Consider the following 16,116-nt stretch of genomic DNA (forward strand, 5'->3'; position numbering starts at 1 on the left):
TAGGTCTTTGATCCTTGCTGAGTTAATTTTTATATATGATGTGGGATAGGTGTCTTCCTTCCTTCTTTTGCATATGGATATCCATTTCTCCCAGCACCATTTGTTAAAGAGACTGTTCTATCCCAATTGAGTGGAATTGGCTTCTTGTCAAAGATCAGTGTCTGTAGACGTAAGGGTCTATTTTTGAAGTGTCAGTTTTATTCCATTTGTCTGTGTATTTACCCTTGTACCAGAATCCTGCTGTTTTGATCACTGTAGCTTTGTAGTAAGCTTTAAAGTTAGGAAGTGGGAGTCTTCTAACTTTGTGTTCTTTTTCAAGATGTTTTTGGCTATTCAGCGCCCCTTACTCTTCCAAATAAATTTGAGGATTGTCTTTTCTGTTTCTGCCAAGTAGGCTATTGTCTCTTGTAACAGCTTTTTTTTTCTTCATTTTTTTAAAACATACATAATTACATAAAATATTATATTAAAAAATATAAGAGGTTCCCATATACCCCACTTCCACACCCCCACTCCTCCCACATCAACAACTTCTTTCATTAATGTGGCACATTCATTGCATTTGATGAGTACATTTTGGAGGACTGCTACACAGGATGGATTACAGTTTATGTTGTAGTTTACACTCTTCCCTATTACATTCAGTGGGTTATGGCAGGATATATAATGTCCTGTGTCTGTCCCTGCAATATCATTGAGGACAACTCCAAGTCCCAAAAATGCCCCAATATCACTCCTGTTTTTCCCTCTCCCTGCCTTCAGCAACTCCCGTAGCCACTGTCTCCACATCAGTGACACAATTTCACTTGTGACAGCTTTTGACTTATCTTTTTCCAGCCTTTCACTTTAAACCTATTTGTGTCTTTGGGTCTAAGGTGAGTTTCTTGTAAGAAATATATAGTTCGACCATGCTTTTTTATCCACTCTGCCCATCTTTGTCTTTAGATTGGAGACTTTAATCCATTAAAATTCAGTATATTACTGTAAAGGCAGTGCTTACTTAAGCCATTTTGTCCTTTACTTTTTATATCATATCTTTTTGTGCGTGTGTCTCATTTCCTTTATAGCAACATCCTTTCTGTGTAGTAGATCTTTTGTGATGTATCTGACTGATCCCTTTCTCATTTTTTTCTATGTATTTTTAAAATGTTTTCTTTGTGGCTACCCTGAGGTTTGTATTACACATCCTACATCTATAGTTACTATTTGAAAAGATACCAACTTAGTTTCAATAGCATAACATGTTTTCATTTCCTATATCCCTGTTTCCCCTCTCTGTTTTTTTTGTTTTGTTTTGTTTTTATGTTACACAGTGTATTTAGTTCATAGTAAAGCAGTCATACAGTATTTGTCCTTTTATATCTGGCTTGTGTCACTCAACATAATGTCCTCCAGGCTCATCCATGTTGTCATATGCTTTGTGACTTCAATTCTCACAGCTGCATAATATTCCATCGTGTGAATATACCACAGTTTGTTTATCCATTCATCAGTTGATAGACACCTGGGTTGTTTCCATCTTTTGACAATCATGAATAATGCCGCTGTGAATGTCAGTGTACAGATGTCTGTTCATGTCACTGCTCTCAGTTCTTCTGGGTATATACCCAGTAGTGGTATTGCACGGTCACTTTGCAAATCTATATTCAACTTCTTTAGGAACTGCCAAACAGACCTTCACAGTGGCTGTACCATTCTGCATTCCCACCAACAGTGAATAAGTATTCCGATCTCTCCACATCCCCTGTGTTTTTAAAATATATATGTGTGTGGTAAGACTGTATTTTTAAAAGTATGGGAATGATAAATTCGTGATTCAGGATGATGCTGACCTTGAATGGGAGGGAGACTAGAGGATAAGCTAGGGAAGAACACATAGCTCAATAGAAGTAATTTTAAATGTTCCAGATCGTTGGGTGGTAGGTTCAGTATTTATCTTATTATTAAAAAATAATTAAAATAAAAGTGGTTCATGTATACACCATTGATGAGAGTGTTCATCAACCAAGGATTCTGATTAATTCATTTTTTCTGCACCTGAGTGCCAAAATAAAAGCAAGAATGAAAGGAACCTATTAGGGGCTTAGCGTACCAGATGTTGACATACCATAATACTAGACAAGTAGACCAGTAGAACAATGAAGATTTCCATGACAAATCCATGTGTAATGGGAAGTTAATATATAATAAAATTGTAACCACCAATCAAAGAAGAAGATATTCATTTAAATAGATTGTGATCAGAAAACTGGCTCAAAACATGGAAAAAATTTTAAACTATATTCCTATATAACTCTTTATAAAATGGGATTCAAGATGGATTAAAAAATTATGTGAGGTAAAATTATGCAGTTAACAGGCAAACAGACAAAAGATTTGATGTACTTGATCACATTAAAATTAAGAATTTTTGTTCCATAAAGATAGGATAGGCAAGGTTAACTGATAACAAAATGGAAAAAGAGATTAGTAATATCTAAAACTGACAAATATATGGTATATATAAGGGAACTTCTACAAATCAGCAAGTAAAAGACAGCAACTCCAATAGAAAAATGGGCAAAGGATATGAAAATTTTACAGAAGTGGAAGTCCAGTAGTCTATCAAGCATGAGAAGACATGCTTAATGTCATTAGTAATTAGAGAAATGCACTTTAAAACAGCAGTGAGATTTTACTTTACAACTATTAGATTGGCAAAAAATAGAAAGCTAGTTAATGCTAAGTGTTGGCAGAGATCAGAGGCTATAAGAACCTTCATGCTTTCTTTGAGGGAGCAAAGAATGGTGCAGCCATTCTGGCTATCAGTATAGCACTACTCAGACATATACCCTGTTACATACCTTAAAGGGACATATAAAAGTGTTCATTGCATGTTCATCTAGGAGTTGGAGACTATCTCTGAGGTCAATAGGCAAAATGTGGAAGTAAATCATGATACTGTGTTGCAGTTAAAGGCACCACATTAGGTGTTTTTCTAGCAACTTTCCTTACTTGAAAGCATAGTGCTGAGTGGAAAAAATAAGAAACAATAAGGTATATATCCCACTGCCAATAAATTAAGAAATACAAACATGGAAAACAATACACAGTTTGCAAAAATATGTACAAATGAAAATACGTTTATTAAATACGTTAGAATGCCTATTGTGGAGAGGAATGGGGAATGAGAAAGTGGATCTTCAGTAGTAGAATCATGAAAAATTTGAAATTAGTAATCAGAGCTCTAAATGTTTCTTATGGTGTGCCAAGAAATGGAATTAATTGATAAGGCACTATTTTCTCCCAAAGTAAATGAAATTTTCTGTTCATTCCTAGTGTAGGTTGGCAGCCCAACCTAACAGTAGCTACTAGCTCTGCTTTCCTAGACCAGGGTTTCTCAACAGCAGAACTGGGGCCATTTTGGGTCAGATGCTTTTTGTTTCTGTGGGAGTCTGTCCTGTGCACTGTACCTCCTAGAATTCAGCAGCACTGTTCCCAGTTATGACAACCAAAACTGTCTCCAGACATTGCCAGATGTCCCAGGGGAACAAAATCGCCCCTAGTTAAGAACCACTCTCCTAGACTTTGGGATCTAAAGTAGCATGGATGTGTGCCACTCATGACTGATTTTGAGCAGGTATGCCCACCCTACTGGTTATACTGTGAAAAGTTTATCACACCTCTTTTTATAACCTCAGAGCATAAATAAAGCCTTCAGCTTAAGAGAAGTTTAGTCTAAATTAACTGTCATGTGGAGCAAGAGATCCTACTTTTTTTCTATATTTAAATATCAGATACTGTTCCTTATAGTAACAGCAACAACAATAGTAATACTGTAAATTGTTTACATTAAATTTGTTGATAGTTTAAAATACCATCTGTTGTTTCACTACATCTATGAGATAGTCAGGGTAGGGTTTTATCTCCATTTTTCAGATTAGTAGACCAAGGTATAGAATCCTAAAGCAATTTGCCAGGAACACATAACCATTAAATTGAAGACCTGTGCCTAAAACTAAAATCTGATTCTTGGTTAAGTGTTCTTTCCATGTGTTTCTTTCAGAAGATTCAAGAAATTGTCACTTTCTTCCATGGTCATTTCTGTTTTTAAGCCCCCTGATTCTTCTTTTTTAATGACTTTTCCCCATGTCCTTTCCTTGGATTTTGTCCAGTCTTTTCCTTGTTTTTCAGGTACTTTCATAGCCACCACCCTTTACTGTCTACATCATCTTGCCTCCCTAACCTCTCCATGGTTTTCCTACAAACTCAGTGAATGCTAGGGGGCAGGGATCGAGAAACAAAAGATGTGAATTGGAAACCTGGCCCAGGCCAAACTTGCTTTTTGAGCTTTCTGTTGCGCAGTTTTCATCATCTGTTCAGGGAGTCTAATATTACTTACCCCTTAGCTCTCTCAGGGATGTGAGGGGAAGGAATAAGTTTATGCCTGGAAAAGTGTACTAAATTTAAAGATCTCCAAGGAGGAGCTTTCATTTTCTCTGTCTGTTACCAAATGTATATCTCTTTTTTTTTTTAAATATTTATTTATTTCTCTCTCCTCCTCCCCCCCAAGTTGTCTGCTGTGTCCATTCGCTATGTGTTCCTCTGTGACCGCTTCTATCCTTATCAGCGGCACTGGGAATCTGTGTTTCTTTTTGTTGCGTCATCTTGTTGTGTCAGCTCTCCGTGTGTGTGGCACCATTCCTGGGCAGGCTGCACTTCCTTTCGTGCTGGGTGGCTCACTCTCCTTATGGGGCGCACTCCTTGCACGTGGGGCTTCCCTGCGCGGGGGACACCCCTGCATGGCACGGCACTCCTTGCGTACATCAGCACTGCGCATGGGCCAGCTCCACAGGGGTTAAGGAGGCCCGGGGTTTGAACCTTGGACCTCCCATGTGGTAGGCGGACACCCTATCCAAGTCCACTTCCCTATAGTATCTTTTCAAATCCCTACCTCCTGAACTGTTCTTCCCTCCTAGAATGGATGCATGGTAAAATCTTTTACCTGGATAGTTTTTAAAAGTTCTATGGGTTTTTCTCAGACCAAGACACTAAGAGGGTTACCAAAATGTGTCTAGAGAATGCTGACCAAGATGTTAATGGGCTGTAATTCATATTTTTGGGCAGGGGGGTGATAGGGGGCACAGGGGGGCAGGAGGGCCTACTGCCCTCAGAGTATAATAAAAATTTCCGTGTCATATATCTATCAGCCTCCTCTGACTCTAGCTTACCTCTTTAACCTCATCTCTCACCCCTCCCTCATACCAGTTGTACTTTCTCAAGCATTCCCTCCTCCTGGAACACTCATTATGATCCCTTTCTCTTCCTGGCCCTACTGGCCTTTAAGACAGATCAATTAAGCCTTCCTTGCTTTCCTCACATTGAGTGAAAGACCTCTCTTTTGTACTTTATTTCTTGGCCACTTGGACTTTTTCCATTATAGCACTTATCACATTGCATTAGTTATTTGTTTTTCCCTAGTAGACTTAAGTTTTTGTTTTTCATCTCTGAATTTCCAGTCTTAACATGGTATTCAGTAAGTATTTAACTAACTGCTTGACTCACACTTTTGCCTGGAGAAAAGACTGAATTCTAGGTATTAGGAGAGCCTCAGTCATATGAAATGGGGAGTAAATTTACCCTGTGCCTCTCTGAAGGACAGTAAGACCCAGAGGCAGAAGGGACATGAATGTAGATTTTTCAAGTAAGCATGAGGCTGTCTAGCACATCTGTTAGTAATGAGATGGTCTACCTCATGAGGTAAGGATGATCATTTGTTGGGGATGTGGTAGCAGGGGATTGTCAAACAAGTTTCTGCCCTGCAGTGTATTCCAGCTTTGTATAAGGTTTTGCCAGGTCACAGAAACTAAACTGAGTATATCTGGTTACTGGGCCTCTTGATAACTCTTCAGATAACTGAAAGTGATAGCCATTTTCTCCTGTGATTTTCTCCAGGCTTAATATCCAGTGCATTGAGCTGCTCCTTATATGATTTATTAGTTTGCAGTGCCTTTGTAATCCTGGCTGCCCTCTTAAGGCCGTGCTTTTTTTTGGTTCTTGTTGTATGTATGTTAGCACAATTTAAAAAAATAACAGCACAAAATTTTCCATTTTAATCACTTCCATATGTTCAATGAGTGATATTAATTGCATTCACAGTATTGTGCTACCATTACCCATCACAAATTACCAAACTTTTTCATTACTACAAACAAAAACTTTGTACCCATTATGTAATAACTTCCTATCCCCCTACCCCTACCCCCATAACCCCTGGTAACCTATACTAAACTTTCTATGAATTTCTTATTCTAGGTATTTCATATAAGTGAAATCATACAATATCTGTCCCTGTTATCTGGCTTCATTGTTCATCCATGTATCAGAACTTCAGTCCTTTTTATGGCTGAATAATATTCCAGTGCATGTGTTTACATTTTTTAATCTCTTCATCTTTTGATCAGCACTTGGGGTTGCTATCACCTTTTCATGGCCATGTTTGTTTGTCTGTGTTCTTTGTACAGTGTGGTCCCAAGACCTTATCCCAGGGCCCCAGGCATGCCTTGACAGAGCAGAGAGCAGTAGAGCTGCTACCTCCATTCTGATTATATTCCTAGTTAAAGCAGCCTATGGTTGCCTTGGCTTTTCTGGATAGCGACTCTGTTGACATGTATTTTCTGGCACTTTGTGGTTAACCTAAACCCCTAGGTCTGTTTGACGTGAACTGCTATTAAGCTACTCCTTAGCCATCTTATTCTTGGGCAGTTAGTTACGTTTCATTGTGTGGTTTTAGGTTTTCATGTCAGCTTTTTGGTTCATAGACTGTTAGAGATAGAAGAACCTAGAAACAAACTGTATTTTGGGTCTTGCTTGTTCTTTTTTTTTTCTTTTAAGATTTATTTAATTTATTTATTTCTTTCCTGCCTTGTTGTTTATGCTTGCTGTCTGCTCGTTGTGTCTGGTTTACTTCTTTTTGGGAGGCACCAGTAACTGAATCTGGGACCTCCCATGTAGAAGGGACCCAGTTGCTTGAGCCACATCTGCTCCCTGCTTGTTAGGTGTCTCCTTATTATGTCATTTTGTTGAATCACCTTGTTATCTTGTGTCAGCTCACCGCACCAGCCTGTTGTGTCAGCTCACTGTCTTGCTTGTCTTCTTTAGGAGGCACTGGGAACCAAATCTGGGACCTCTCATGTGGTAAGCAGGTACTCAACTGCCTGAGTCACATTTTTTTTCTATGTTCACTGCTTTGCTCTCCACACCCTCTTCTTTGTGCTATTCTCTATTTGGTGAGCAGATCCTATAATTTATATTTTCATTCAAATCATTTGTGAAAATATTGGGCAAAGAGACCCATGAGCATATCCCAGGCACCTCCTTCTGGTTGACCTCAGTCCATTTATCAGTATTTTTTTGAGCTGTGAGTCTCTTTGTTTTACTCCCTGGTCTTATATTTTTCATTTTATGCACAATATTCCTTTTCAGCCAAGTAATGGTGGATGATCTCTGTCCCACTGTGTATGGTGATGCTGAAGTGATGACAATTCTAAAAATAAAAAAATACAAAGTGTCAGCAGACTAGCAAGGCAGCTGGTGCTCAGAAAAGGACATGATCTGGGAGCTCTTTTCTGACTGTCTTCATGAGTTGTATAGTTCCTCTCAGATGAAAGGGCTCTAAAGGTTGTCTAATATCCCTTCACATGGATTAGAAGTAATTATCAGATGTTGATTCCATCTCTGCCAGCTTACCTTCTAATGATGGCAGGGTCTTAACTAAAAAACGCAATCTGTTTAAATATGAACTATCTCTCACTGTTAAAATCTCACATAATCATCTTAACTGCCCAGCTTTAAGGAGTGATAAGTGGGGTATTGCTATACAGTCTTCCAGATCAGAGAAGCTGGGAGTTTCCCTCAGTAAATGTTTGCCAAATGAATCAGTGAGTTGGTTTCAGGCAAGTCTTCTCTTCAACTACATATTTACAGATTCAGGGAAAGAAAATTGAATGGCTTTCACTCTCTCTTCGACATAGTCAAATCCAAGTTTCCTTCAGAATCATCCAGAGCTCTTCCTCTTCCAGGAAACCTTTCCTGACAGCACTTGCCCACGTTGCTCCCTCTCTCCTCTGAACTCCCATCTTGATCCTTGATGCTTTGTGTGATCGCCTGATTCACATATTTATGTCTCATCACCCCAAGTGCTGGAGAAGTCAAGGCCAAGGCTTCCTATTCTCTATTTTTCACAGAATAGTCACAAGTGCTTGAACAAATAATTGAACCAAATGTGTTTACAGAAGTGTTGCCACCAGATGGCACCAGAGTCCCCGCCATTGTTCTGAGAATCCCCTATTTTCATCCATTTAGCCAAACTAGACATTAAAAATGCCTTCCTTGGTGAAGAAGCCTAAATTTATATGTTAAGCAAAATACCAGTAAATACTGCAGGAGAAACTTTAAGAGCAAATCAAAGAAAGAAATTAACCAGGTAAACTTGTAACTTACCATTTTTTTTCACATGGTAGACTGTTCTGTTCACTAGGCCTCTGCTCTGCCTCAGGCAGCTGCTGCTTTTTAGGAAACCTAGATTTCAAGTCTTCCCAATGGACAGTGCCTCGATACCTGAAAGTGACCTCAAATCCTTGGTTAGCATTTTCACTTAGTTTATTTTTCCTGGAAAAGACAAATTAAACATTATAAAGAAATTGTTGTAACTCCACTACTTTTTACTATGCTGATTATTTTGGTTGCCTCATCCCAGTGTTTGCCCCCTTGATTATATGACTTTATGTACTTTCGATTATGTGAAGTGTTCTCATTTACTGAGTGCATATGTACTACATTTGTTTATATATATCTACACACACTAATTCAATTTAAATAGAATAGCTAACATATATTGAATGCTTACATTGTTATATATTCTCATTGCATGTCATGCAGTAACTCGTTTAATCTGTACACTCTTATGATGATCATAGATACTGTTTTTTTTAAGATTTATTTTTTATTTATTTATCACCCCTCCCCCCCCAGTTGTCTGCTCTCTGCGTCCATTCACTGTGTGTTCTTCTGTGACCGCTTCTATCCTTATCAGCGGCACCAGGAATCTGTGTTTCCTTTTGTTGCGTCATCCTTCCGTGTGTGCGGCGCCATTCTTGGGCAGGCTGCACTTTCTTTCGCGCTGGACAACTCTCCTTACGGGACGCGCTGCTTGTGTGTGGGGCTCCCTTATGCGGGGGACACCCCTGCGTGGCACGGCACTCCTTGCGTGCATCAGCACTGCTCATGGGCCAGCTCCACATGGGTCAAGGAGGCCTGGGATTTGAACCGCGAACCTCCCATGTGGTAGACAAACGCCCTATCCATTGGGCCAAGTCTGCTTCCCATAGATACTGTTAACCCTATTTTACAGTTCGGAAACTGAGACCTATCAGGGTTAAGTGACTTGCCTACACAGTAAATAGCTATATTGGGATATCTAGATGTTTGTGATTATAAAACCTGTGGTCATTTCACTATACTGAATCATTCCATTTTGTTCATTCTTCTTTAATAATTTCTATTTGGACTTCTGGAAAGGGTCTGAAGGTTAATAAAATCATTAAAAGAAGGGTTTGATTTGTGCCTTTCTCTTGTTGTTAGCTCCTGAGGACCGGGGACTAGAGACTGTGTTTATTTCTATGTTCTTCTGCCTGTTAAATGCAGAGTAAATTGGATCAATGAGTAAGTGAACTCTGCCTCCACTCTCCCAGGAATTCCAAGGTCCAGGACTGCTTAACAGAACCTTAATATATTAGAACTGGAGGAGTCTGAGAAATCAATCCTTCTTTCAAGGAGAAAGAACTGCCTTAGAACCTTCCTAGTTAGAAGCAAAACAAAACTAGAACTGTGGATTCCTAAACTTCCACTCAGCCATTTGGCTTCAAAGAGTCTTATCCTGTCCCTAAAGTCCTGTCTTAGTTGTTTTTTTTTATCATGGGAGTTTGAGTAACTTCTTTATACCTTAAAATTTCAAGACTGAAGGTTATAAAAAAAGGCAAGGTTGTTCATTTGTTTTATAATAAAGCCCAGACTTAACCGATTATGTCTGTCTTTGACCCCAGATAGAACCCAGGTCTTCTGCCCCTTGCCTCACCTAAAATATACAGAACTTTAGCTCATGTAGAGAAAATTATCTTGACCTCAGATTCACCCATAGAGCATACTGTTGGTGGAGGGTGGGAAAGTGACTGTTAAGGGAGGCTGGTTGTTTTTATACAAGAGCCAACTTTTTTGAAAAGCTAGAAGGAGACTTCGTCTGCCAAAGGGGTGCCGATCAAAGTGCTAGAAATCTGTTGGCTTTTATAAAGGGTACTTATTTGGGGTAAAACTGTACAGTTTCAAGATCCTAAAGAGTCCACCTCAAGGTTGCTTTCTCACCAAAGTCTTTTGCTATGTGTTGAAATAAGATAGCTGTTCATCTCTGCCAGGTCTTCCTGGGCTTCCTCTTCCTCTGAAGGCTCCGTAAGCCCAGCTTCTTCTGATCCCAGCTGTAGGCTGGCATAGGACTTGTCTCTCAGGGCTTCCTATATCAGTCTCTGGCATAGGACTTGCTTCTTTCCAGGCTTTCTTAGCTGCAGACAATCAGGTGAATGGCTCAGTCTCTCCCCAGGGCCCCAGGATCAAACATGACAGAGCTCTCTTTCTTCCTGTGTGTCTTCTTTAGTGAGCGTATGTATATATAGACCTACCAGGGGCCAGGAACTCAACCTGAGTCATACCTTGTTGTTGAATCAAAGCCCTAATCTTAACAGGTAATTTAATCAAAGACATCTTAGCCAAATCTAACATAATCAAAGGGTATTACACTGAGAGGAATGGATAGTTTATAAACATAATCTTTCTCTTTTTGGATTCATAAAATATCAAACTGCCAAAGAGACTAGGAATTCCTGCTCTTTGTCAGAGAGGACAGATATGACCAGACCATGTGCCTTTAATTCTTCTCTAGTGTCTGGGCCTACTGTCTTGTAAACATCCTGTAAACCTGTTAAAGCAAACAACATGAGAGCCAAAGACCTTGCAGGCCTTGGTGCCACACTTCAACACCTTCTAACCCCTTTTACTATCATGATTCTGGTTGCCCTGTTCCCTAGATTGAATAATCTGCAGTTGTCTGTGTGGTGTTTTTTCTTGGTTCTTTTTTCCCCAAGACTTACTTATTTATTATTTCTCTCCCTGCCCACTGACCCCCCTCCCCCCCCAGTTGTCTGCTCTCTGTGTCCATTGCTGTATGTTCTTCTGTGACTGCTTTTATCCTTATCAGTGGCACCGGGAATCTGTGTCTCCTTCTGTTGTGTAATCTTGTGTCAGCTCTCCATGTGTGCGGCGCCACTCCTGGGCAGGCTGCACTTTCTTTCGCGCTGGTCGGCTCTCCTCCCGTGGCGCACTCCTTGCGCATGGGGCTCCCCTATGTGGGGGACACCCCTGTGTGGCACGGCACTACTTGCGTGCATCAGCACTGCACGTGGGCCAGCTCCACACGGGTCAGGAGGCCCTGGGTTTGATCCTTGGACCTCCCATGTGGTAAGCCGACACCCTAACCATTGAGCCAAATCTGCTTCCCTCTTGGTTCTTTCTTTTCCCAGTACCTTCTAGAATGACACCTGGAGCATTATTTAGGTAGCTATTTTTAACATATCCTTGTGCTTCTATACTTTTTCTATAAGGCAGAAATATTTTAGAATGTTTCAAAGTGTCAATTGCAGGTTTCTATGCAATAGAATTGGTATGAGGGCTACCTTATTCACTGACCAGTAGCTAGCCTAGCACACTTGGATATACAGAACTGGAACCCTAAAGTAAAATAGCTCTGCTCACCATTTTCTTCCCACTGCCCTTTTTTTAAAATCTGTAAATGAAAACACCAAGACTTTTTCTTGCCACAGTGCCATCTTCCATGAGAATAGTGACTACAGGCAACTAAACACTAAAAAGCTGTGTGTCCAGTACAGTGGTCACCTGTCACATGTGGCTAGTGAGCACTTGAAATGTGATTAGTCTGCTTTGAGGTATGCTGTGAATGTAAACTATACATATCAGTTGTCAAAGCCTTTATTTCCTCTCCATAACACTTTTTTAAAAAGTGTGTGGTTTTTTTTATGACATTATGAAGGAAACCTCCATTCGGTGCTCCTTATCTTTAACTTCTTTCTTTTTATGCCTGCTATTCACCTGAGAAGAGTGATACTTAGTGAAATCAGGATTGTTGAAGGAGGAAGGTAGAATATATCAAGGAGCAGAAAACTGGTGACTACTACAAACATGTGTCTTAGAATCAGAATTGTGTGGTGGTGGTGTTTTTAGGAGGTACTGGGGATTAATCCCAGGACCTTGTATGTGGGAAGAAAGCACTCAGCCACTGAGCTACATCTGCTCCCCAGTGAGAGTTGTTTTTTTCGTTTGTTTTGTTTGTTTTAATTTTAGGAGGTACAGGGGATCGAACCCAGGACTTCTTACATGGGAAGCAGGTGCTCAGCCTCTTGAGCTACGTCTCCTCCCCGAGAATTTTTTTTTCTTTGCATTGAAACTCTTTAGCTAACCAGTCTGACATAAAAATCTGAAGAAGGAGAAAGTAAAATAGGCACTCTTGAGTGTAGAAATGTGCCTCTCTCTTGGCTCCAGTCCTACATTTATTCATTTTTTTATACATATTTATCGTGGACCTATCATGTGCCAGACAGTTTCTCAACATGGAGGAACCATATGAATATGACCTACTCACTGCCTTCAAGAGGCTTGCATTTAACTACAGAATGAATTTAAGCCCAGCTTTATACCCTAGATAAGCACTGTAATTGTAGAAAAGAAAACACCTTTGAAACGCTAGTAAGTCATGACTAATTCTGCCTGGGAAGGAGACTTAGGGCTTCATGTGTCTTGACTCTGATATTAATAGAGAGAAAGGCAGGTGGGAAGGATGTTTTAGCCTGAAGGAGTCAACCAAGGGCATGGGGAGTGGTAGGAGGTGGTCCTCAAAATGATAGTTTGGGTCCATATTGTGGAGGAATTTCACTATCTGGCTAAGGGTCTTGGACCTTATCCTATACGTAAGGGACCATTAGAGGGTTTTAAACAGGGCAACGACATGTTCAAGATTGTGTGTTAGAGATGACATTCTAACACTACTGAAAGGATAGATTAGAGGGGGAGACACTGAATGCAGGGCGACTAACAAAGAGGTTGCTGTGGTCAGTCAGGCAGGAGATAGTAAGGGCTCAAATGGAAAGGAAATATAATATCCAAGAGTATTTGCATGTGGGATGAAAGGAAGGAGACACACATGCTCACAGGTTCCTAACCGTTATCACTGAGTGGAGATACCATTATCCAAAATTGGAAATGTAGGAGATTTGGCCAAAAGGGAAAACTCAAGATGCATTCTGGGATTGTGGATAGAGGTGCAGAGGGAACTGGCTAGAGCTGAAGTGCTTGTGTTTGTGTTTCAGATGGTGACCCTCTTTCAGATGTGGGTTGTCCCCCTCTATTTCACAGTGAAGCTGCACTGGTGGAGGTTCCTAGCGATCTGGATCTTGTTCTCTGCCGTCACTGCCTTTGTTACCTTCCGAGCCACCCGAAAACCTCTAGTACAGACAACACCAAGGTGAGAGTTTAGTAATTGGGAAAGAGCGTAGGTTTCCTAAGGCTAATGGGTTGGGATACATTGGAGGAGGGTGAGTTTAGACTGAAAAAAAATTGCAATTTTTTTCTGCCAAGATTATTTGTCCTGGGGTTCCTCCAAATAAGCTCATTGGGGGATTTACCCCCTGTTCATAGATAAAACCCTCAGAATATTTCCCCACAGGTTATTTTATGGTTTATATCAAGGGCTGTTTATATTAAAAGAAAGAAATAAATAAAAAGCAAATGCTAGTGATAATTATGGCCTTATTTAAAATGTTATTTTCTTCTCTGATCTATGAATTAATTTGTTATAGTCTCTCATAGTACCCTGTAGTTTTCCTTCATAATTTATAATGTTATAATTTATAACTGAATATTATTTTGAGTGTCTTGCTCCCCCATTAAATATGACTAAGAGTTCAAATATTTGTTACTGTATATCTAGGTCCTGTTACAGAGCATGGTGTATTACTATGGATTACTTTATGAATTTTTGTTGAATGAGAGAATCCCAGCAAATGAACCATTTTTCCAACAAACAATGTTAACTTCTTGGGTCATGAAACAGCCACTGCCTGTATAATTCTTTGCATTTATCCAAATGCATTTTTTTGTTTGGTTCTCCAGTCAGCTTTTGAGGTCATTTAGAAAAAAAGGAGGTTTTCTCATTCATTCAGTAAGCAACTGCTGTGTGCCAGGCCCTGTGCTCAGCACTGGGGATACAGAGCTGGATAAGACAGGGTCCCCACTCTCAAAGAGTAGTTTAATGGAGGAAATAGAGAAAAAGCACCTCTTACAGTTGGTAAGTACACGGGTCTAGGAGACCCTAATAGAGGAACTGGCCACCTCAAATTTATGACCACCTGATCCAAAGTCTCCCAAATTGCAAACTGTGCTTTTCCCCATTCCCCTTATACTCTGCTTTACTGTAAGCCTTTTCCTGGCCTTCAAGTTTCATTGTATAAAGTTCATCTTTCAAGTGGAATTGGTGATCCAGAAGTTCCTCTCTGGCTGCAATAATTTACTTAAGGGACCATTATAGAAGATACAAGCTCTGACACAGATGAATGTGGATAGGAACCCCCAGTCCTGCTGTTCGTTAACTCTCTGACCTGTACGATCCCACTTTTCTGAGCCTCAAATTCTTCATCTCCCCAAATGAGGTAATTGCTATCTCATAGGGCAATAATGAAGAAAAAGTGCAATAAAACATGTTAAGAGTCACTAAGTGGGAAGCAGATGTGGCTCAAGCAGTTGGGGGGGTCCAGGGTTCAGTTTCCTTGACTCCTGGTGAAGGCGAGCTAGCCTGTGCTGTGGAGAGCTGGCCCACACTGTGAGCTGATGCCATAAGGTGATGCAACAAAAAAAGAGACACAGAGGAAAGACAATGAGAGACATAACAAACCAGGGAGCTGAGGTGGCTCAAGCAATTGAATGCCTCTCTCCTACGTTAGAGGTCTGAGGATTAATTCCTGGTCCCTCCTGGGGAGAGGATGGAAAAGAAGGAGAAGCAGACACAGAAGAACGTGCAGCGAGTGGACATAGAGAACAGACACTGAGTGCAGGTGGCAGGGGAGGGGGAATAAATAAAAACAAAATCTTAAAAAAAAAAAAGGTCACTAAGTAACAGTGTCAATTTCTAGCCATTCTAGTTAAAATGACTGAAAATGTATCTACAACATGAGGGTGGGGAGTCATAATAACTAATATTTGATAGTGTTTTACAGTTTAAAAGTATTTTCATAAACATCCTCATTAACTAATTCAGTATTATTTAGCACGTTATATATAGGCAATGGGCTCTGTACAATCCAGTGAAAAAGGTAGCATGGATTTTCTCCGTTTTACAAATAAGAAAACTTGTCTCAGAGAGGTGATATGACTTACATGGGTTTACTCAGCTAATAAGACCACACTTAATCCAGCTTAATTGTTGCCTGACCTGAATGAAATTCACATTCTTTCCACTGTATCTCATTTGATCAGTGCAAGCCATGGATGATGGCACTGTGTGTGGTCCTTTAGGGAAAGTTTGAGGCCTTTTCATAGCCTGTGAAGCCATCACCCAGGTTTAACAACAACAGGGAGGCACATGTAGGGCCTTGAATTTCTTTCCTGGGGCCTAGCAGTAACCTAGTTGGCTTTCAGGAACCAGGCAGGCTTATACCTGCAAATGGCTAAATTGTTTATTAGCTCTCATCACAGGTGGTGGCTCCTGCTATCAGAGACTTGCCCCCATAGCATTTAAAAGGCTCTGGTGCATTCAGGGAATCATCTTTCTTTCCTGAACCTATCTGGGGTCAACCAATCAGATTCCATGCTGCTCTTCATTGGATTCTGGGGAGCACTGCTCCTCCTTCAGGAATACTGACCAACCCCCCTCCCTTGCTCCCACATACATCCAATTCAATTAAAATTTATTTTGCCAGCCCCTCTCCCACCTCTGAAAAAAATAATTTCAGAAGCAAATCCGGG

The 16,116-nt window shown here is 40.3% G+C and overlaps 1 protein-coding gene across 3 annotated transcripts in view; it reads left to right on the top strand.

The window, feature by feature from the left end:
- The window catches only part of LOC101414826 (E3 ubiquitin ligase RNF121), a 113,806-nt gene that overhangs the window by 51,882 nt on the left and 45,808 nt on the right, over window positions 1-16,116 (top strand). For all 3 annotated transcript variants that reach the window (XR_011649957.1, XM_058305883.1, XM_058305882.1), the window contains exon 4: window positions 13,467-13,621. Coding sequence is in view for 2 of the 3 variants with exons in the window: in XM_058305883.1 (XP_058161866.1) it covers window positions 13,467-13,621 (155 nt within the window). In the remaining variant the exon portion in view is untranslated. The remainder of the gene's footprint in view (window positions 1-13,466; window positions 13,622-16,116) is intronic.

This window comes from Dasypus novemcinctus, chromosome 10 (assembly GCF_030445035.2).
Source record: "Dasypus novemcinctus isolate mDasNov1 chromosome 10, mDasNov1.1.hap2, whole genome shotgun sequence".
Taxonomy (NCBI): Eukaryota; Metazoa; Chordata; class Mammalia; order Cingulata; family Dasypodidae; genus Dasypus; species Dasypus novemcinctus.